The 23,072-nt window shown below is 43.5% G+C and overlaps 1 protein-coding gene and 1 pseudogene across 8 annotated transcripts in view; both read left to right on the top strand.

Moving 5' to 3' along the window:
* The window catches only part of GEMIN6 (gem nuclear organelle associated protein 6), a 28,307-nt gene extending 5,673 nt beyond the window's left edge, over nt 1–22,634 (top strand). For 2 of the 8 annotated variants that reach the window (XM_054547644.1, XM_054547647.1), the window contains exons 2-4: nt 1,367–1,455; nt 4,444–5,714; nt 6,710–7,938. In XM_054547644.1, coding sequence (XP_054403619.1) covers nt 1,367–1,455; nt 4,444–5,714; nt 6,710–6,763 — 1,414 coding nt within the window. In that variant the 3' untranslated portion in view covers nt 6,764–7,938. Of the gene's footprint in view, nt 1–1,295; nt 1,456–4,443; nt 5,715–6,709; nt 7,939–18,841; nt 19,399–19,645; nt 19,793–22,185 lie in introns of those variants that run through there. The other 6 variants (XM_054547649.2, XM_054547650.2, XM_054547648.1 and 3 more) reach the window with 5 other exon arrangements.
* LOC134759703 (N-acetylneuraminate lyase-like) lies at nt 10,300–11,301 on the top strand (annotated as a pseudogene).
* Nucleotides 22,635–23,072: the final 438 nt, after the last annotated feature.

The following is a 23,072-nucleotide window of genomic DNA, read 5'->3' as shown; positions in this document are numbered from 1 at the left end:
CAAACTCAAACTATTTCACTTCTATAATTACATGAGCCAATTCCTTACACTAAATCTCGATAGATAGATAGATGATATAGATATAGATATCCTACTGGTTTTGTTTCCCTGGAGAACCCCAACTAATATAATGCATTGTGCCATAAACAATTTTCTAAGTCATTAAATATTCTTCTACAACGTTTTGTTTGCATAGTATTCCATTAATTAGGAATCTTCTCTTGTAAGAAGTTTAGATTGCTTTCATGTTTTATGTTATAGGTAATGCTGAAGTGAAAAACAACAAGTCTGCAATGGTATTTGATTCTCAGTACCTTCCTTAATACTGGATGTTAATTTTTTAATCTGCCAGATTTGATTTTAAAAATGGATTTTTGGGCCAGGCATGGTAGCTCACGCCTGAAATCCCAGCACTTTGGGAGGCTGAGGCAGGTGGATCATGAGGTCAGGAGATCGAGACCATCCTGGCTAACGTGGTGAAACCCTGTCTCTACTAAAAATACAAAAATTCGCTGGACGTAGTGGCGGGAGCCTGTAGTCCCAGCTACTCAAGAGGCTGAGGCAGGAGAATGGCGTGAACCCAGGAGGCAAAATTTGTAGTAAGCTGAGATTGTGCCACTGCACTCCAGCCTGGGCGACAGAGCGAGTCTCTGTCTAAAAAAAAAAAAAAAAAAAAGGATCTTTTTGGCCGGGCATGGTGGCTCACACCTGTAATCCCAGCACTTTGGGAGGCCAAGGTGGGCAGATCACAAGGTCAGGAGTTCGAGACCAGCCTTGGTAAACATGGTGAAAGCCCGTCTCCACTAAAAACACAAATATTAGCCGGGCATGCTGGCACGCACCTGTAATCCCAGCTGCTCGGGAGGCTGAGACAGGAGAATCGCTTGAACCTGGAAGGCAGAGGTTGCAGTGAGCAAAGATTGTGCCACTGCACTCCAGCCTGGATGACAGAGAGAGACTCCTGAGACAATAACAACAAAAAGAATCTTATATTTTTTAATTTGTATTTTGTTGATTTACAGTGAGGTTGAACATTATGCTTATTGGCAATTTGTTTATGTCCTTTGCTGATTTTTTTCTGCTGGGGTGTATGTTCTAGCTTACTGATTCATAGGAACTCTTTCTACTTTAAGGACATCAGTCCTTTGTATTCACTGGTATATTTTTCTGACTTTTGTAGTATTAACAGTTAAATGATTACTTTATCTTAAATTTGTTATAGTATATGTATATTGAAAATAATCATAACGATCTGGTAAATGTTAATTTAGGTTGTTTCTTTTTTTTTGAGACAGAGTATCACTCTGTTGCTCAGACTGGAGTGTGAATGGCGCAATCTCAGCTCACTGCAACCTCTGCTTCCCAGGTTCAAGCGATTCTTGTGCCTCAGTTTCCCAAGTAGCTGGGACTACAGGCGTGTACCACCACATTCCTTACCTCAACTCCTGATCTCAGGTGATCCACCCGCCTCAGCCTCCCAGAGTGCTAGAATTACAGGCGTGAGCCACTGGGCCCGGCGAGCCATGGTGCCTGGCCTAGGTTCTTGTTCTTGTTCTTGTTCTTGTTCTTTTTTATTTCTTTGTTTCACTCTATCACCCACACAGGTCACTGTGGCCTTGACCTCCCCAGGCTCAGGTGATCCTCCCACCTTAGCCTCTAGAGTAACTGGGACACAGGCATGCCCCACCATATCCAGCTAATTTTTGTATTTTTTTGTAGAGACAGGGTTTCGCCATGTTGCCCAAGCTGGTCTTGAATTCCTGGGATCAAATGATCCTCCTACCTCAGCACGCCTCTACCTCTACCTCTCAAAATGCTGGTATTACAGGCGTGACCTACTACTCCCAGCATAATTTAGTTTAATGACTAAGTGCCAGTGGTAATCAGTGGTGAAGACAGATACAAGAAACATAATCAGAAGACAAACGTTTAAAAATACAGGCTGGGTGCAGTGCCTCATGCCTGTAATCCCAGCACTTTGGGAGGCCTAGGTCAGAGGATTGCTTGAGCCCAGGCTTGAACTCAAGCTTCAACTCACTTGAGTTTGAGACTAGCCCAGGCAACATAGAAATACTTCATCTCTATACATAAAAGAAAAGAAAAATAAAAATGTCAAATTAAAAAAAATAGGACTGGGTGCAGTGTCTCATACCTATAATGCCAGCACTTTGGGAAGTGGAGGTAGGTGGATCACCTGAGGTCAGGAGTTCGAGACCAGCCTGGCCAATATGGTGAAACCCTGTCTCTACTAAAAACACAAAAATTTGGCGAGAGGTGGTGGCTCTCTCCTGTAATCCCAGCACTTTGGGAGGCCAAGGAGGATGGACCACTTGAGGTCAGGAGTTTGAGACTAGCCTAGCCAACATGGTGAAACCCTGCCTCTACTAATAATACAAAAATTAGCCAGGTATGGTGGCATGCACCTGTAATCCCAGCTACTCGGGAGGCTGAGGCAGGAGAATCGTTTCAACATGGGAGGCAGAGGTTGCAGTGAGCTGAGATCGTGTCACTGCACTCCAGCCTGGGTGATAGAGCGAGACTCCGTTTCAAAAAAATAAATAAAAGGAGAAAAAAAAATTCCCTTCTAATTGGCTACATGGCTTTTCCACTCAGAACTGAGCCTGTCAGCTTTTATTTATTTATTTTATTTTTATTTCTTTTGAGATGGAGTTTTGCTCTTGCAGCAAGCTAATTGGCTGTGCCTGGCCTGATAAATGCTTGTTTTTACACTGAAGATTCAGTTATGTTTCAGGTTGTTAGCAACAGTAATCACTAACCTTTTAAAAGCTAGGTTAAGGCCAGGTGCGGTGGCTCATGCCTGTAATCCCAGCTTGCTATTTGTAATTGGCCTTCCATTGTACCCACTCCCACCCCAGTTTCCAGGTATTAAATGACTCCTAGTAGAAAAAAAAGATTTCCTACCAAATACTATATTAATGCTGTGATAACAACTATTAACATTTGAATTTCTTTTTCTTTCTTTTTTTTTTTTTTGAGACGGAGTCTTGCTCTTGTTGTCCAGGCTGGAGTGCAATGGCATAATCTTGGCTCACTGCAACCTCCGCCTCCCGGGTTCAAGAGACTCTTCTGCCTCAGCCTCCCGAGTAGCTGGGATTAGAGGCACCCGCCACCATGCCCGGTTAATTTTTGTGTTTTTAGTAGAGACAGGGTTTTGCCATGTTGGCCAGGCTGGTCTCAAACTCCTGACTTCATGATCTGCCCATCTCGGCTTCCCCAAAGTGCTGGGATTAGAGGCGTGAGCCACCGCACCAAGTCTGAATTTCTTTTTTCTAACAGAAACAATGCTAGGAAATCTTTCTAGGTTTACACAACTCTCTCCATGTCCAAAGTTCTATATAACTGACCATAACGTTTCATTTCATTAAAGGTTAGCTTTAGGCCAGGCGCAGTGGCTCACGACTGTAATCCCAACATTTTGGGAGGCAGATGCATGTGGATCACTTGAGCCCAGGAATTCGAGACTAGCCTGGGCAACACGGCAAAACTTCATCTCTACAAAAAATCCAAAAAAAAAAAAAAAAAGGTAGCTGGGTGTGGTGGTGCATGCCTATAGTCCCAGCTATTTGAGAGGATGAGGTGGGAGGATCTCCTGAATTTGTGAGGCAGACGTTGTAGTGAGCCGAGATTGCGCCACTGCACTTCATCCTAGGCAACAGGGCAAGACTCTATCTCAAAAAAAAAAGAAAAGAAAAATAGAGAGCTACATGAATACATTCCCTTTTCCGGCCAGATTCTTGTCCCCCAAGGCCTTCCCACAGAGAAATTTTATGGCTATCACAATACAGTTCTACAACACAAATATAGAAAAGCTTGATCTTATGAAATTGATATGTTGGAGGAATGGTTACAAAAGAATTCTTTTGCTTACAAAGGATTTACTTTGCAGTTTTTTATTTATTTATTTATTTTTTTGAGACAAAATCTCACTCTTGTCCCCCAGGCTGGAGTGCAATGGCACGATCTCGGCTCACTGCAACCTCCACCTCCCAGGTTCAAGTGATTCTCCTGCCTCAGCCTCCTGAGTAGCTGGGATTACAGGTGCCCGCCACCACGCCCGGCTAATTTTTTTTTTTGTATTTTTAATAGAGACGGGGTTTCACCATGTTGGCCAGGCTGGTCTTGAACTCCTGACCTCAGGTGATCCGCCCGCTTTGGCTTCCCAAAGTGCTGGGATTACAGGCGTGAGCCACCGCGCTCGGCCTATAGTGTTTTTAAAAAAGCATTTTTCCTCATCTATAGTTAAATTTAGAAATTTTTTAAAAAGCATGTTTTGTTTAGTACATTCCAAATGATTTGAACTTTTCAGAAATGCATCTTCTGGGTAACTAAAATTATTTTTTGTTCCCCACTTGTCTGACATAGATGATAATATCCTAATGCTGCACCTTACAGCTGGTTGTTTGTTTGCCTCTATTTTAACAGCAACACCTCAGTCTGAGCTTTGTGTGGAAGAAGTGACCTCAATCAGGAGATCAGGAGCTACCCTCATTACAACCACATTACTCTACTTCCACTTCAGATATTTCTCATCTGTAAGTGGGGAAACAAATATGTCACTTACTCTAAATAAAATAAAAAGTAATCAGGAGGACAAGTTTGAAGATGCCTGTGAAAGTATCCCTGTGGCAACAACAATGAATCTACCATCTTCCTTGGAAGAATGTACCACTGGATTGTATTTATTTCTAAATAACAGATTCTCAGATGCAATAAATCTCATTCATCCATGGTCTAAAAACAGCATGTACCATTCTCTAATGTATGGTATCCTTATGGTTGTCAAGGCCATCCTGACTTTTGAGCCACAGGATTTACAGATTGGAATGATGGCTGCAAAGGATGCTTTGAAAACCTGTGATAATTTCCGAAAAAAAACTAAAATGACATTGTCTCATCTAGTAAGTAGACAGGGAATAACGGCTATCACAGAAGAGGAATTGCATGCAGAAGTCTGTTATGCTGAGTGTTTGATCTTGAAATCCTTTATGTCATGTATACAGGATGAAAGCATGCTTGCTTTTCTTAAAAGGGGGATCGGTATTGGGTTAAGTTACCAAATATACAAAGACTGTCAACAAGTGTTAACACAGATACCTGACAACCAAAGCAAAGCCCACAAACACCTGGTTGGAGGTATAAAATTTGGACTTGGAGCATTCAATTTGATGTTATCACTTATGCCACCAAGGACACTTAAACTACTCAATATTATTGGATATTCTGGTGATAGAGAAGTGGGCTTGGCTTTGCTTCATGAGAGTGCATCTGAAACGCATATAAATAATATCTTAAGTCTTTTGACTCTACTGTTTTATTACAATTATATCTATGTAGCTTTTGGTGTTGAAAAGGTTTGCAATTCTGCTATGGAGGATCTCTTCCTAGTCTACCTCAAGAAATTTCCGAACTGTGTCATATTTAAATTTTTCCATGCACGTTCTAGTATGTTGAAAGGAGATTTTGAAAATGCACAGCTAAAATTACAGGAGTGCATTTTTACTCAGAATGAATGGAAGCAGGTTCATCACCTCTGTTACTGGGAATTCATGTGGTGCCACATTTTACTGCAGGATTGGAGGCAAGCTTACCACTATGCCAATCTACTATCTCAACACAGCAGATGGTCCAAGGCAATATATATGTACAGTAAAGCTATCATCCTGGCTTTACTTCCTTCCGATTTTGTGAAATCAGTAAGTGAGGATATGAACTCTCTCTTCTTAAAAGTGGAAAGCCTGAAAATTAAATTTTTAGGCAGTGCTGTGCCAATAGAGAAGTTTGTTGCAGAGAAGGGTCAGCGCTATGGTACTACAATAGGCTGGTTTACAGCCCAGCCCCTTCTGGAGTTCATTTATGCCTGGAGTGGTTTCCGAGTCATGAGCAAAAACAATGAGCTTATTTCAAGCTGGCTATCAATAATCGACAAAGGAGAAGATCTTTTACAAGAAAATCCACATAAAGAGTATGGCACAGATGACATAAGTTTATTAAATTTACTGAAAGGCCTATGCCTGAAACACTTAGGCAAATATTCAAAGGCTGAGTATTACTTTAATCGTGTCATTCAAAAGGAGAAATTATTAAAATATGACCACTATTTGGTGCCATATACTTACTATGAACTGGGAATCTTACACTATCTAAAAGGAGACTATGCCAGAGCAACAAAAAACCTAGACAACGTAAGAAATTACAAAGACTATTCCATGGAAGCCCGATTACAGTTTAGGACTCACATAGCACTTGAACAAATAGCCAAAGAAAACATGACTTAAACACAAAATGTGGTTTTGTTTAGTGTAAGTGAAATATCTACAGTGAGCAAATAATTAACAGGTAGAAAAATCATATCTTTGTGGAAAAAAATCCAAGAGGCGGCTGCCAAGAATCTGATCAGTAACGAGAAAGGAACAGGCCATGACTTTTCCCTCTTTCTTTCTCACACCTATAAAATGCGATGTCTTAGAGGCAAATGAGGTGAAGCACATTCTTGAAAAAGAAAAGGCAAATGATGTACATTTAAAAAAATTCTCTCCTATGTTATAAATTTGTCAATTATGTTAGAGAACATTTTCAAAACCTCAAAAACATTTTTAACATCTCACTAGACAACGTATACAACTCACTATGCTAGGGATCCCAGTGCCCTATACATATTTTTATTTAATTGTTTTTCTCTCGGCATTAGTGCCATCTTCTTGGAAACCTCTATGCCATGAGAACCAAGTGGAGGAAGACGTGAATGCACAGGCTGAAGTGCAAAAGAAGAAAGATGAGGCAGACGTCCAAGTTAACCAGTAGCTTGTGTACCCAGAAACATGGAATGCCAGAGGCTGGAGATGCTGATAAAAGTTTTTGGACTGCATGCTGCTGTCTAAGTGGATCTAGAGCTTCCATCACCATCTGATCACGGAAACCACCTCTGAGACCCACCTTGCTTGTAACCAAAACAGCCCATGATGGTTCTTTGCCCTGGACCTGTTACATTCTGGACTATTTCTGTGTTCACTTGTGGCTGAGTATAAAAAACAAGCATACAATAAATCACCTCTTCTGCTGTCTTAGCGAAGAATTAAAAAATTTAAAAAAAGACAAGTTTCCAAACAGTGATGCACTGAATGGCACAGACTCTGAATGATTTTCCCTTATACACAATCATTTTTATTTGCTTTTTATACCAGAGGGGCTTGTCCGCCCTGTGTGATCAGTAGTATTTCTTACCCTTTTTAGTAAGAAGCAGAATGTGAGTTTATAATTTGCCACAGGATAGAAAGAAAGCCCTCTCCTTATTCTACACACACATAAACTCTTTGAAGATAACTGGGAGAGGCCAAGAGGATAGATGCACTGGCTGTCAGAGGAAGAGTTTTGTTACCATGTAACCCTCCCTTTAGTTGTCCTCCCTAAGGTGTAATTCTTAATAAGACCAGCTCTTCAATATAATTAAACCGATTGCATCTATCCATTGTGAGTGGGTCAATCTGAGAGTAAATAGCAGCGGTAGGGATGGGGCTTGGTATTGTTTTACTTGCCTTAGGGATTGAAAAATGACCTAATTTCCAGGTCATTAAGTCTGGCTAAGTGTGTCTTCCTGGTAGTCACCCTTTGAAACAGAAGTTGCACCGGGCATGGTGGCTCACGCCTGTAATCCCAGCACTTTGGGAGGCTGAGGCGGGCGGATCACAAGATCAGGAGATCGAGACCATTCTGGCAAACACGGTGAAACTGTCCCTACTAAAAAATACAAACAAATTAGCCGGGCGTGGTGGCGGGCACCTGTAGTCCCAGCTACTTGGGAGGCTGAGGCAAGAGAATGGTGTGAACCCGGGAGGCAGAGCTTGCAGTGAGTGGAGATCATGCCACTGCACTCCAGCCTGGGCGACAGAGAGAGACTCTGTCTCAAAAAAAAAAACAGAAGTTGCTAGAAAAGCATAGCTTACTAAAAACACATCAATGAAACATGCTACCTTAATACTTTGGGTATCCAAACAACCAACTAAAACAAGATGAGGAACTCGTATTTCAAGATTTAGCCATGTTTACTTTTAAAAACATTTTCCTCATAAATTAAAAATAGACTTTGAAGTGAATAACTGTGCTTGAGTTATTCTTTATTATTTAATTAGTATGGTTATAGTGGTTAAGAGGGCAGGTTCTGGCCTGATTACCTGAATTTGTATCCTAGTTCTGCCACTAACTAGCTGTGTGTGGCCTTGGGCCTCTGTATCTCAGATTCCTTGGCTATAAAATAGGGATAATAATAGTATCTGTCTTGTGGTTTTGCTATGTTAAGATCAAGCTAATAAACCTTTATTATTATCATTACTACTACTACTACTACTTTGTTCTGCAGTGGAGGGAACTTTCTTTGAAAAAGCAAAGGTCCTGTTGTTACTTGCTTTGTCAATCTGAAATTTGACCTGTTAATTTACTTTTTCTGTTCTGTTGATTTTGGTCACTTATGAAACAAGAAACTCTCTGCCTAGATAATGTTTTTGTGTTTTGTAAAGTATTTCAACTTCTTCCAATGAAGAGCACATTTATTAATTGGTTAAACACATATGTATTGAATGCCTACTGTATGCAGGTACTGAACAGTGCTGAGGATATGAAGTATAATTTCTCTCCTGATGGCTTTATTAGGGAGATAAGTTAGAAAAGGGTTTTGTTTGGCCAGGCACGGTGGCTCATGCCTGTAATCCCAGCACTTTGGGAGTCCGAGGTAGGTGGATCACTTGAGGTCAGGAGTTTGAGACCAGCCTGACCAACATGGTGAAACTCCATCTCTACTAAAAATACAAAAATTAGCCGGACATGGTTGTGCTCGCCTGTAATCCCAGTTACTGGGGACACTGAGGCATGAGAATCACTTAAACCAGCGAAGCGGAGGTTGCAGTGAGCCGAGATTGCACCACTGCACTCCAGCCTGGGCGACAGAGTGAGACCCTGTCTCAAAGAAAAGCAAAGAAAAGGGTTTCGTTTGGGTGGAAACGCTCAAAACACAATGATTAAACAGGCATTAATTTGTCCCAAACAAAAGAAATCTGAAGGTAGGTAGTTCAGGTGTGATAGTTCATGGATCTTTTGATTTTTCTTTTATCTTTCTACTTAGCATGTAAGCCTTCTCATGAATGTCTCCTCATGATGGAAGGAGGCTGCCTCACCTCTAGGCCTTATGTCCAAGCCAGGCAGGCTGAAGGAAGAATGGTAAAGGGACAAAAAGATCTTTCTCCTTCCTAGGAGGTATTGCCTTTTTTATTCCAGAAGGGATGGCCTTCTTAGAGACTTCCATGTGTATCTCATTGGCTAGATGTATTCATATGGCCAGTCCTACCTGCAAGCGAAACTGAAGATTTTCAGCTTTGAAGCCTCATAAGAAGGTTGTGGGAAATGGTTAAGTGAACCAAGCTACATTCAGCAGCTGCCAAAACATATTTATCAATAACAATAAGCTACCAAGTGGTATCAAGGGACACAGTTAAAAAGGGTAGTAGGTAGGGTGCAGCGGCTCACGCCTGTAATCCCAGCACTTTGGGAGGCCGAGGCAGGCGGATCACTTGAGGTCAGGAGTTCGAGAAGAGCTTGGCCAACATGGCAAAACTCCGTCTCTACTAAAAATACAAAAAATTAGCCAGCTGTCATGCCGGGCGCCTGTAATCCTAGCTACTTGGGAGGCTGAGGCAGGAGAATCGCTTGAACCTTGGGAGGCGAAGGTTGCAATAAGCTGAGATGGTGCCACTGCATTCCAGCCTGGGCAACAGAGCAAGACTCCATCTCAAAAAATGAAAAATACAATAAAATAAAAAGGGTACTAGGTGGCGTTTTCAGATAGCTGAACACATAGAGATTCCTGGAGGATGGTGCACCCAGGGAGGGCACAGACGCTCCACGTCCCATCCCCCATATGCATTTTCTTTCTTTCGTTTTTTTTTTTTTTGAGACCGAGTTTCACTCTTATCGCCTAGGCTGGAGTACAATGGCACGATCTTGGTTCACTGCAACCTCCACCTCTCAGGTTCAAGTCATTCTCTTGCTTCAGTCTCTCAAGTAGTTGGGACTACAGGCACACACCACCACACCCGGCTCATTTTTGTATTTTCTGTAGAGATGGGCTTTCACCATGTTGGCCAGGCTGGTCTTAAACCCCTGACCTCAGGTGATCCACCCACCTCAGCCTCCCAAAGTGCTGGGATTATAGGTGTCAGCCACTGGGCCTGGCCCCCCATATACATTTCTTCATATGTATCCATTATAATATTGTTTATAATAAACTGCTAAATGTTGGATCAGGTAGTGATTCATATAGGAGTACTGAGCTTGAAAGAATCATAAGAACTGGCCCAACATGCAGAAGAAATAGAAGCCAATGGCATTGCTGTCACTGCCCCTTTCTTTTCAAACCATGAAACAAAGATGCTCTGATTAATTTTCTAACGGAGGCAGCTGCTGCTACCCCTGCATTGCCATTTATTACTATCACATTCCTTCCTTGGCAGGGGCAAAGATTTGTGCTGAGAAGCTGTTTGATGAGATTCAGCATAAGAGCCCCACTTACTTTTTTTTTCTTTTCTTTTTTTTTTTTTGGAGACAGAGTCTGGCTCTCGCCCAGGCTGGAGTTCAGTGGCACCATCATGGCTCACTGCAACCTCTGCCTCCTGGGCTCAAGCAATCCTCCCACCTCAGCCTCAAGAGTAGCTGGGACTCCAGGCATGTGCCTCCACACCCAGACAAAATTTTGTATGTTTTGAGGGGATGGGGTTTCACCATGTTGCCCAGGCTGGTCTTGAACTCCTGAGCTCAAGTGATCTGCCTGCCTTGGCCCCCAAATTGCTGAGATTACAGGTGTGAGCCAGTGTGGCCGGCCAAGAGCCCCACTTTCTAAACGCTGAAATTCAGTGATACAGATCTTAGACTTCAGGCAATGCATTGATCAGAATCGCCAGCAATAGTTGACCTTCCTTTTGAGGGTGGATGAGCAACTGTTGAGTGCTCTGGTGATGGGAGCAACTGGAGCAGTGGGCAGATTTATATCCACAGATTTATCAACTTTTTGGTCAAACTAGGTTTTCTAGTGTCACAGATCAAAGCCATCATGACTCTGGTCCCTGCAGTGGAAGTGGGTCCACCCCATCTTCTGCTGCAGAAAGGCTCTAGGGAGTTTACTGATAGTGCTGAAGCCAAACTAAAAAGCTTGGATTTTTTTCTTTCACTGGTTTAAAAGATGGAAACTTGGAAACCTATAGCCAGTGCCTGTCTATCCAATCAGGCTGTGTGCATTAAGACATAATCTACCCTAAATAGTGCATTCTTTTCTCAGGGACTTTTTAGAAAAACTTGAACTGAACTCTCTCCTAGCAAATGAAATCTCACATCAATCAACAGATATTTAAGTACTTACTATGAGCCTTAAAAAGGTTTATTTTAGGCTGGGCACGGTGGCTCATGCCTGTAATCCTAGCACTTTGGGAGGCTGCCTTTGGGAGCTAGAATTAATCAATTACAGTTGTCTTGATTTCTAGTTCTTAATCTGATTTTAAAGTTTTCTACTGGACGCAGTGGTGCACGCTTGTGGTCCCAGCTACTTGAGTGGCTGAGGTGGGAAGAACAGTTGAGCCCAAGAGTTTGAGGCTGCAAGTGAGCTATGATTATACCATTGCACTCCAGCCTGGGTGACAGCGTGAGACCCAGTCTCTCAAAAAAGAAAAGTTTTCTAATTTTAAACCACTATAATGTACAATATTTTTTTTGGCGGTGGTGGTGGGGGAATGTAATTTCATTTTAATAAATATCCATTTGGAATCTAGGTAACACTGAGCTACAGCATTTAGACAGGTACTTTAAAACCAAATTATAACATGACTCAACTATATACAACTATGAATGCACCAGCTCATTTGGCTGTTCAGTCTAACTCTAGTGCAGATGCTTTCAGATTAATTGCAATATCACTGTTTTCTCCCAATACACTGTTATAGGACCAACAGGTTTGTATGCCCACTGCACAGTAACAGATCCATTACACTGAGACAGCAGGGATGTGGCAGAGAGTTTAATGATGGCAGGGTGCCGAGTGAGGAGATGAGGAGACGGGAGGAGATTTTCAAAACCATCTCTCCAAGGAGTTCTGAGCTTGGGTTTTGTTTTTTGTTTTTGTTTTTTTTGAAACTGAGTTTTGCTTTTGTTGCCCAGGCTGGAGTGCAATGGCATGATCTCAGCTCACTGCAACCTCTGCCTCCCAGGTTCAAGAGATTCTCCTGCCTCAGCCTCCCGAGTAGCTGGAATTACAGGCATCCAACACCAAGCCTGGCTAATTTTTTGTATTTTTAGTAGAGATGGGGTTTTACCATGCTGGTCAGGCTGGTCTCGAACTCCTGACCTCAAGTGATCCACCTGTCTCAGCCTCCCAGAGTGCTGGGATTATAGGTGTGAGCCACCATGCCCGGCCTTGGGCTTGGGTTTTAAAGGCTATCATGTAGGGCAAGGGGCCAGAGATTTGGGTTTATCAATTGGTCAGGGCAAAGGGGACGAAGTCATCAGGATGTGGAAACTGCATTCGTTGGTGAATCAGCTTTTTGTGAGGTCCCTCAGACCAGCTGGCATCAGCAAGATCCTGCAGATCAGCTGGCATAGGAGTTTTACCAGTATGTGGGATCTAAAGGCATGTCTCAAAGGGAAACCCTTTAATAATGTTCAAGTTATCTCCAGAGCAGTTAAGGGGAACTAAAATCTTCTAACAGGGTCTACCTGATCCTAGGATAATAGGCACTAAACAACCATGAGGAAGCAGGTCAGGGAGCAAGCTGACCTCAGGATTAACGCTGAATGTGCTGCAAACTTGTTTTACTTTTGTTTCTTCCCCTCACTTCTTCCCTGATTAATCTTATAAAGTTTATAGGGGCGGTTTCAACGTTGGAGTTAGATGAGGACTTGCTTTAGTTCTATAACTAAAAGATCTTTTAGGGTGGCTTTCTCATAACGAAGCAAAGACCTTCTGCAAAGATGAATTTAAGTTTTCACTTCCTGCAATGTAGGAAACTTCTCAAAGCTCAAAGTTTCAAAATTCCAAAGGGCTCTTGAGGGCCTTTTCCTCTTGGAAGTCCTCTCTCTCTCATTAGAGAGAGAGTTGTTTTCTTCTTCTTTTCTTTCTTTTTTTTTGAGATGGAGTCTTGCTCTGTTGCCAGGCTGGAGTGCAGTGGTGCGATCTTGGCTCACTGCAACCTCCGCCTCCCAGGTTCAAGCAATTCTCCTGCCTCAGTCTCCCGAGTACCTAGGATTACAGGTGCCCACCACCATGCCCCAACTCCTGACCTTAGATGATCCACCCGCCTTGGCCTCTCAAAGTGCTGGGATTACAGTCTGGGCCACTGCGCCCGGCCCTTAATCTCTTTTCTAACAAAATTTGGTGTATGCTGTGTTTTTTCTTTTAGACAGGGTCTTGACAAAGTGTTGGGATCACAGGTGTGAGCCACTGCACCCAGCGAAGTGCTCAGGTCCATTCAGTTTAATTTTTAGTGCCACTTTATTAGAGCTTGGAGAAGGTACCTCACTGTCGCTTTCCTGTACATAAACACAGATATAGTGCTATTGAAGCAATTTTTCCTTCTTTCTCTTTTTTTCCTTAACATTTCCATTGAACAGATGATTTTTCTTTTCTTTTTTTTTGAGATGGAGTCTCGCTCTGTCACCCAGGCTGGAGTGCAGTGGCATGATCTTGGCTCCTTGCAACCTCCCCTTCCTGGGTCCAAGCGATTCTCCTGCCTCAGCCACCCAAGTAGCTGGGACCACAGATGCACACCACCACATCCGGCTCATTTTTGTATTTTTAGTAGAAATGGGGTTTCACCATGTTGGCCAGGCTGGTCTCGAATTCCTGATCTCAAGCAATCCTCCCGCCTCAGTCTCCTAAAGTGCTGGGATTACAGGAGTGAGCCACCACACCCAACCAAAGCATTTTCATCCTTGGAAAACAATCTTACCTTCACTTTAATGCTAGGGAAACCAATCCTCCCTCCCTGAGTTTGTAAATCCTTCCTTACTTCCTTCCTTCCCTCCTTCCTTCCTTCCTCCCTCCCTCCGTCCCTCCCTCCCTTCCTTCGTTCTTTCTTTTTTTTCAATGTCTCGCCCTGTCGCCCAGGCTGGAGTGCAGTGGTACAATCTCAGCTTACTGCAACCTCTGCCTCCCAGGTTCAAGCGATTCTTGGTTCCTCGGCCTCCTGAGCAGCTGGGACTACAGGTGCGCACCACCACATCTGGCTAGTTTTTTGTATTTTTAGTAGAGATGGGGTTCCACCATGTTGGCCAGGCTGGTCTCCAACTCCTGACCTCAAGCAACCCACTGGCCTCGGCCTTCCAAAGTGCTGGGATTGCAGTCATAAGCCACCTCTCCCAAACTAAAATTGGATTTTCTTCTTTCTTTCTCTTTCTTTTTCTTTCTTTCCTTTCTTTCTTTCTTTTTCTCTTTCTTTCCTTCTTTCTTTTCTTTCTTTCTTCCTTTTTCTTTTTTTTTTTTTTTGAGATGGAGTCTCGCTCTGTCACCCAGACTGGAGTGCAGTAGTGTGATCTCAGCTCACTGCAACCTCCACCACCCAGATTCAAGTGATTCTCCCGCATCAGCCTCCTGAGTAGCTGGGATTACAGGCGCAAGTCACCATGCCTGGCTAATTTTTGTATTTTTAGTAGAGATGGGGTTTCATCATATTGATCAGTCTGGTCTTGAACTCCTGACCTTGTAATCCTCCCACCTTGGCCTCCCAAAGTGTTGGGATTACAGGCGTGAGCCACCGTGCCCGGCCTGGATTTTCTGTTAGAGAGATGGTTGTTCTGGAGTCTTTTTCATAATACTATTAGTCTAAGCAGGAAAGTATATTTTACGTAATGTCTCATGGTGTAGCTGCTCTATACTTCACTATTTTCCCCATATCCAATTTCTCAGCATCCTTTCTAATATGCTAATTTAATCATATCATCCCATAAATCAAAATTTCCCCATTCTCTGTAGCTTATTTACTGATTCTAATCCTTTCTAATATACTAACTGAATCATGCCACTCCATATATCAAAATTTCTCCGTTGTCTATAGCCTATTTACTCATTCACCAAATGAGTGAATGTTTGAAAGTAATTAGAATAGTGCCTGGCACAAGTTCTAACAAACAGAAGTTTGTTAAAGAAGTGGCCGGGTACTGTGTCTCACCCCTGTAATCCTAGTACTTTGAGAGGCCAAGACTGGCAGATTGTTTGAGCCCAGGAGTTCAAGACCAGTGTAGCAACACAGTGAGACCCTGTCTCTACAAAAAATTACCCAGGCATGGTGGAGCGTTCCTGTAGTCCCAACTACTTGGGAGGCCAAGGCAGGAGGATTGCTTGATCCTGGGAGATCAAGGCTGCAATGAGCCAAGTGGCGCCACTACACTCCAGCCTGCGTGACAGAGTAAGACTGTATAAAATAATAGCAATAATAAATAAATTAAATAAAATAAGTCATTTTGGATTTGGCAGAGAAAGGTATGTGTGTGTTTGTGGGTTTGAGGGTGAGGCGGGCAAACCTTTGGAAGGAGATAGAGGAGAAGCAGAAAAGAAGAGAATGTGAGGGGAGGGAAACCAACTGGAGTGAGAGAGGCTCTAGGGGGACCAAGGGTAAGGGCTGACCTAGGAAAGGAGGTGGCACCATTTGAACTCAGTGACAACCAGCTACAGGACAGGGCCATTCTGAGAACTTGTATTAGGAAGTGGGCTGGGCAACAGTCTCTTAGAAGTCAGTGATTTGCATCAGCAGTTCCTGAGAATTTTACTTAGGAGGCTAAAGGAGCAAAAAGGTAGGGAAATTGCCCCAGTCTCATCACCTTAAAAAGGGTAACTGGCCAGGCAGGATGACTCATGCCTGTAATCCCAGCACTTTGCAAGGCCGAGGCAGGAGGATTGCTTGAGCTCAGGAGTCAGAGACCATATTCGGCAACATGGCAAGACCTTGTCTCTACCAAAAATTAAAACAAACAAACAAACATTAGCAGGGAGGGCATGGTGTCACACGCCTGTAGTCCCTGTTACTCTGGAAGCTGGGACACGAGGATCACTTGAGCCCAGGAAATCCAGTCTGCAGTGAATCATGATCCTTGCACTGCACTTCACCCTGGGAGAAAGAATGAGACCCTGTCTCAAAACCAAAACCAAAAACAAAACAAAAAAAGGATGGGGAGTAACTGAAGCTTACCTTGACACCAGTTTCTACTTGTAGAACACACACACACACACACACACACACACACACACACACATGCACAAAGGCCAAAGTCTTTCATTCTGGAGTATAGAATATAGCTTAAAATGAAAATGTACAATTTCTTGGTGGGGCACGGTGGCTCACGCCTGTAATCCCAGCATTTTGGGACGCTGAGGCAGGCGGATCACAAGGTCAAGAGATCGAGACCATCCTGGCCAACATGGTGAAACCCCGTCTCTACTAAAAAAATACAAAAATTAGCTGGGCGTGGTGACAGACGCCTGTAGTTCTCAGCTAGTCAGGAGGCTGAGGCAGGAGAATCGCTTGAACCTGGGAGGCGGAGGTTGCAGTGAGCTGAGATTGTGCCATTGCACTCCAGCCTGGCGATAGAGCGAGACTCCGTCTCAAAAAAAAAAAAAAAAGAAAAAAGAAAAAGAAAATGAACAGTTTGTCACATGTTGGTTGTAACTCTTTTGGACTGAATTTTTACGAGTTCAAGTGTTTTCCTTCACACTGTGATAACAATCAGCACTTATATGAGCTCTTTGTAGATTTACAGAGGGCTTTAACCAGCAATATCTAAGAATCCACTAAAACTACATTAATATAATCAGCCAGTCATGCAATGAATAAAGGCTATGGGAAAGATTATTCAAATGATGACAATAAGAAAATATACTTTGAAGATTATATGGAACCTAAATCTCAAGGAGTAAGGGAAAACATTAATTTTTGATGTTTTCTACACCTTTGTTTAATAGTGTTTTCATTCGGTTTTTGTAAATCTCCCTTGGTTTTTACATTTCCAGGAATTCAGCGTTTACCACCTTGTACCATTTTTCAGTCCTAAAAAAGATTCTGGATTATGCCAGAAGCCATTTAAGTGTGTGACCAGAAATCCGTAGCAGAAGCAAGTCTTTTGCACTTTTCCACTGGAGGAGTTTATAGACAGTGATCTGCTAGATAAAATTCAACCCAGTTTGGTTTATTTCTTTCCAGCTTCTGCAACTTTCTCAAGATTGTATTGAGGGCACATCCCAAAGGAGCAGGCATTTTAATTGCCTACACAAGCCAAGCAAACAAGAAATACCTTGGCCGTGTCAGAGGCATTGGAACCGGGTGACTCCATTTTGAGTGAGGGCTAGGAAAATGAAGCTGGGACTTGCTGGGCTGCATTCTCAGAAAGTTAGGCATTCCCAGCCTCTAGATGTTTACGGTTAAGGGAACAAATTAATAACGTTTACCGCCGGGCGCGGTGGCTCACACCTGTAATTCCAGCATTTTGGAAAGCTGAGGCGGGCGGATCACTTGAGGTCAGGAGTTTGAGACCAGTCTGGCCAAAGTTGCAAAAACCCATCTCTACAGAAAATGCAAAAATTAGCCAGATGTAAAAAAAAAAAAAAAAAAAAAAAAAAAATTAGCCAGATGTGGTGGTGCATGCCTGTAATCCTAGCCACTAGGGAGGCTGAGGCACGAGAATTGCTTGAACCCGGGAGGTGGAGGTTCCAGTGAGCCTCAATCGCACCATTGCACTCCAGCTGGGTGACAGTGTGAGACTCTGTCTCAAAAAAAAAAAAAGTTTACTAAACAGACCCAGACTTGGGAGTGTTCAGATATCCCAATATCTGGAGAACAAAGGCATTCCTAATTTTGCTTTAAAGATAATAATATTGATGCTTGAAAAATATAGTAATTAAGAAAATTAATCCTTTATCATAAACCCTTGTGGCAGAGCGCATCTCCTCATACGTAGGACTATTGTATCTAGGGTGGAAACTTTTCTCTTACTTTTGGGAACATCCTACTCTGTCTATGAAGCAGCTGTTCTTTCACCACTTTACTTTCTTAATAAACTTGCTTTTGCTTTGCACTGAGGACTCGCTCTGAATTCTTTCTTGCGCAAGATCCAACAACTCTCTCCTGGGGTCTGGATCAGGACCCCTTTCCTGTAGCAGCCCTATCGCTCTTCTCCACGGCACGTTCACCTCACATTCCTAGAGCTTTAGGATTTACTCTGAGGGTTCATGTGCTTTGATTCAAAGGCAAAAGTGCATTTCCAAGTCTACAATCATTGAGGACATGGCACGAGCTTTTTTCTCTTTATTTTTATTTTTAATTTTTTTGAGACAGAGTTTCGCTCTTGTTGCCTAGGCTAGAGTGCAATGGTGCGATCTCGGCTCACTGCAACCTTGCCTCCCGGGTTCAAGCGATTCTCCTGTCTCAGCCTCCTGAGTAGCTGGGATTACAGGCACCCGCCACTAGGCCCGGCTAATTTTTGGTATTTTTAGTACAGACGGGGTTTCACCATGTTGGCCAGGCTGGTCTCGAACTCCTGACGGGTCTCGAACTCCTGATCCACCCGCCTCGGTATCCCAAAGTGCTGGGATTACAGGCGTGAGCCACCCCGCCCGGCAGCTTTTTCCTCTTTAAAGAAAAAAAGAGATTATTTGAACTTTCCGTCGTGGCAATGGAGGATAGCCCTAGAGGACATGGCGGCTCATTATTATTATTATTACAGAAGAATCTTAGCCCCTGTCCGCAACCTGCACCCCGCGACTCTCAGACCTCCAAGTAGGACTACAAAACAGAGGATTCTGGGGGAAGGAAGTGACGATCGGTGCAAAGCATGCTGGTCTCAGGCGGGCTCCGCTCAACGATCCTTCTTCAAAGCATGGTTGCTGAGTACCCAGTGTTGCGAGGAGTTTTTTAACTGGTATTTTTCTCGTTTGTCAGGGTTAAACGTTAAGTACCACTTGGTTTTGAGTACAGTCTTAGGTATTGTGTGGCTGCAGGACAGGACCAGAAATCTAAGCTCTAGAGCTGTAGCCGCTGCCCCCTCGTTTGTGCATCCTTCAAACAAATTTTAAGGGGCAATTGTCATAAATCGGGGGTGCCTCTCGATGGCGGGATCCAGCGGAGACACAGAGCCAGAGAGCGCGTGAGTCGATATCGGAGAGTTCTCTGCTTCAGTTGAGGAGTGGGGCGAACTCCTTTGATCGATGGAAGGAAAAGCAGAGTTGAAGGGTTTGAGCATCATCTGCAGGCCAGAGTGAAAGCGATTTGGAATGTGGTTGTGGATCGGAATAGATCTGTGCCAGATGAATTTCCTCAGACTGCACCCCGGCAAATCGGTGACCCCTCTGCTTTAGGCGGAATGGTACATATTAACTATTTTCCTTTTCCTGATAAAAATTCTCAAGCAGCCTTTACACGTGTTCTTTTCCCCAACTATAGTATCAGTTCCTATCAGTACATGCATTAATATTTAATTGTATTAAGTAACTTATTACGAACTTGAGGCAAATCACAGATGTTCTCTGTCTCTAGGATAGGATGGAGATTAGGGATAAGACATTTGCTTAAGTGGAACATATATTATTAACCAGCACTGGTGGTTGTTTCAGATCTAGCCAAGTGGCAATCATGAGTGAATGGATGAAGAAAGGCCCCTTAGAATGGCAAGATTACATTTACAAAGAGGTCCGAGTGACAGCCAGTGAGAAGAATGAGTATAAAGGATGGGTTTTAACTACAGACCCAGTCTCTGCCAAGTGAGTATGCATCCTACTTGCCTGAAATCTTGACACCCCTTTGTGCTGCCTGTATGTTATAGACAAACTAAGAAAGCAGATAAATGAAAAGCTAATTATTAATATTTTCATATAAGAATTTTTGGTTTGTTTGAGACAGGGTTCTACTGTCACCCAGGCTGGAATGCAGTGGCGAGATCTCGGCTCTCTGTAACCTCTGCCTCGCAGGTTCAAGCGATTCTCTTGCCTTAGCCTCACGAGTAGCTGGGACTACAAGCATTTGCCACCACGTCTGGCTAATTTTTGTATTTTTTGTGGAGACAGGGCTTTGCCATGTTGCCCAGGTTGGTCTCAAACTCCTGAGCTCCAAGGATCTGCCCGCCTTAGCCTCACAGAGTGCTGGCATTACAGGCTGAGTCACTGTACCCGGCCTGCATATGAGAACTTAACTGCCTTTGAATATAAATGCTGGTCTGACTATGGATTACCTTATCAGACCAGGCAACTTCATAGAAATTGGGCATAGAAATTATGCCTACTATATATATATATATATATATATATATATATATATTTTTTTTTTTTTTTTTTTTTTGGATGAAGTCTCACTCTGTTGCCCAGGCTAGAGTGGTGCAGTTACGATCTTGGCTCACTGCAACTTCTGCCTCCCAGGTTCAAGTGATTCTTGTGCCTCAGTCTCCCCAGTAGCTGGGGTTACACAAATGTGCCAACATGCCCCACTAATTTTTTGTATTTTTAGTAGAGACAGGGTTTTGCTATGTTGGCCAGGCTGGTCTCGAACTCCTGACCTCAGGTGATCTGCCCACCTTGGCCTCCCAAAGTGCTAGGATTATAAGCTTCAGCCACCGTCCCCAGCCTATAATTTTGTTTATAAATACTTCACTATATCTCTTAAAAGAAAAGGACTTTAAGGCTGGGCACGGTGGCTCACGCCTGTAATCCCAGCACTTTGGGAGGCTGAGGTGGGCGGATCACGAGGTCAGGAGATTGAGACCATCCTGGCTAACACGGTGAAACCCTGTCTCTACTAAAAAGACAAAAAAAATTAGCCGGGCTTGGTGGCAGGCGCCTGTAGTCCGAGCTACTCGGGAGGCTGGGGCAGGAGAATGGCATGAAGTTGGGAGGCAGAGCTTGCCGTGAGCCGAGATTGCGCCATTGCACTCCAGCCTGGGCAACAGAGCAAGACTCTGTCTCAAAAAAAAAAAAAGATAAGGACTTTAAATAAATGTAACCACAAAAACTTTTTTTTTTTGAGATGGAGTCTTGCTGTGTTGCCCAGGCTGGAGTGCAGTGGCATGATCTCAGCTCACTGCAACCTCTACCTCCCCAGTTCAAGTGATTCTCCTGCCTCAGGCTCCTAAGTAGCTGGGATTACAGGCATGTATTTTTAGTAGAGATGGAGTTTCACCGTGTTAGCCAGGACGGTCTCCATTTCCTGACCTTGTGATCCGCACACCTGACCTCCCAAAGTGCTGGGGTTTATAGGCGTGAGCCACCTCACCTGGCCTTTTTTTTTTTTTGAGATGGAGCCTTGCTCTGTTGCCCAGGCTGGAGTTCAATGGCTCGATTTCGGCTCACTGCAACCTCTGCCTCCCGGATTCAAGTGATTCTCCTGCCTCAGCCTCCTGAATAGCTGGGATTACAGACGTGTGCTACCACACCTGGCTAATTTTTGTATTTTTAGTAGAGACAGGGTTTCACCATATTGGCCAGGCTGGCCTTGAACTCCTTACCTCAAGTGATTTGCCCGCCTTATCCTCCCAAAGTGCTGGGATTACAGGCGTGAGCCACTGTGCTCAGCCTAGTTATTGTTTTTTTAACTCTAAAAGTTAAGTCTACCCTGCCTTCTTTTTTTTTTTTTTTTTTCCCACAACAGAGTCTTGCTCATGCTGGAGTGCAGTGGCACGATCTCGGCTCACTGCAACCTCCGCCTCCGAAGTTCAAGCAATTCTCTGCCTCTGCCTCCCAAGTAGCTGTGATTACAGGTGCCTGCCACCATGCCCAGCTAGTATTTGTATTTTTAGTAGGGATTGGGTTTCACCATCTTGGCCAGAGGTTGGTCTTGAACTCCTGACCTCGTGATCCACCCGCCTCGGCCTCCCAAAGTGCTGGGATTACAGGTGTGAGCCACCGCGCCTGGCTACCCTGCCTTCTTTTCTAATACACTTTTAAGGCATTCATAACTCTTGTTTAATCCTTTAATTGTATCCCACAATGATTGGCTGTAGGCTGGGCAAAAAGTTTACATATTTAGGATCCTTAGTGAATGTTTGTTGAATAAATGGAAGCATTCATTGGTGACAGGATTAATTTCAAACAGAGTAGAGTGTCATCTATTATTTTAGTGACCTAGTTGGGTTGATGATGCCTCTAAACTTACTTTTCCTCCAAAGTATCGTCCTTGTGAACTTCCTTGAAGATGGCAGCATGTCTGTGACCGGAATTATGGGACATGCTGTGCAGACTGTTGAAACTATGAATGAAGGGGACCACAGAGTGAGGGAGAAGCTGATGCATTTGTTCACGTCTGGAGACTGCAAAGCATACAGCCCAGAGGATCTGGAAGAGAGAAAGAACAGCCTAAAGAAATGGCTTGAGAAGAACCACATCCCCATCACTGAACAGGGAGATTCTCCAAGGACTCTCTGTGTGGCTGGGGTCCTGACTATAGACCCACCATATGGTCCAGAAAATTGCAGCAGCTCTAATGAGATTATTCTGTCGCGTGTTCAGGATCTTATTGAAGGACATCTTACAGCTTCCCAGTGACAGGCCAGGAAGTGTGAACATACTGATAGAAAAAGACTATTTTTTATCCCTCATAAAATGTTTTGAATGTAAAGGTACATGACTGTGTGTGTGTATGTGTGTGTGTGTATAATTCTTTGTTGTTTTGGTAAAATCAGAGGAGTGGGTTGTAAGTGCTAATTTCCTTGGGAAATGAACTAGGGCAAGTATAGCATCCCATGCATAAAATTAGCACAGGGACATCAGAATTGTATGGGTCTTCTTTTTTCTTTTTCTTTTGAGATGAAGTCTCGCTCTGTTGCCAGGCTTGAGTGCAGTGGTGTGATCTCAGCTCAGTGCAACCTCCGCCTCCCAGGTTCAACCGATTCCCCTGCCTCAGCCTCTCAAGTAGCTGGGACTACAGGCACGTGCCACCACTCCCAGTTAATTTTTTGTATTTTAGTAGAGATGGGGTTTCACCTGTATGGGTCTTTTCTTGCGATGGGGTTACACCCCCATTTTTGTTAGGCAAGAAAAGCATTTGGAAAAAAAT

Source organism: Pongo abelii, chromosome 12, assembly GCF_028885655.2.
Source record: "Pongo abelii isolate AG06213 chromosome 12, NHGRI_mPonAbe1-v2.0_pri, whole genome shotgun sequence".
Classification (NCBI taxonomy): Eukaryota; Metazoa; Chordata; class Mammalia; order Primates; family Hominidae; genus Pongo; species Pongo abelii.
The sequence above is the reverse complement of the archived record's forward strand: the minus strand, read 5'-3'. Positions and strand labels throughout refer to the sequence as shown.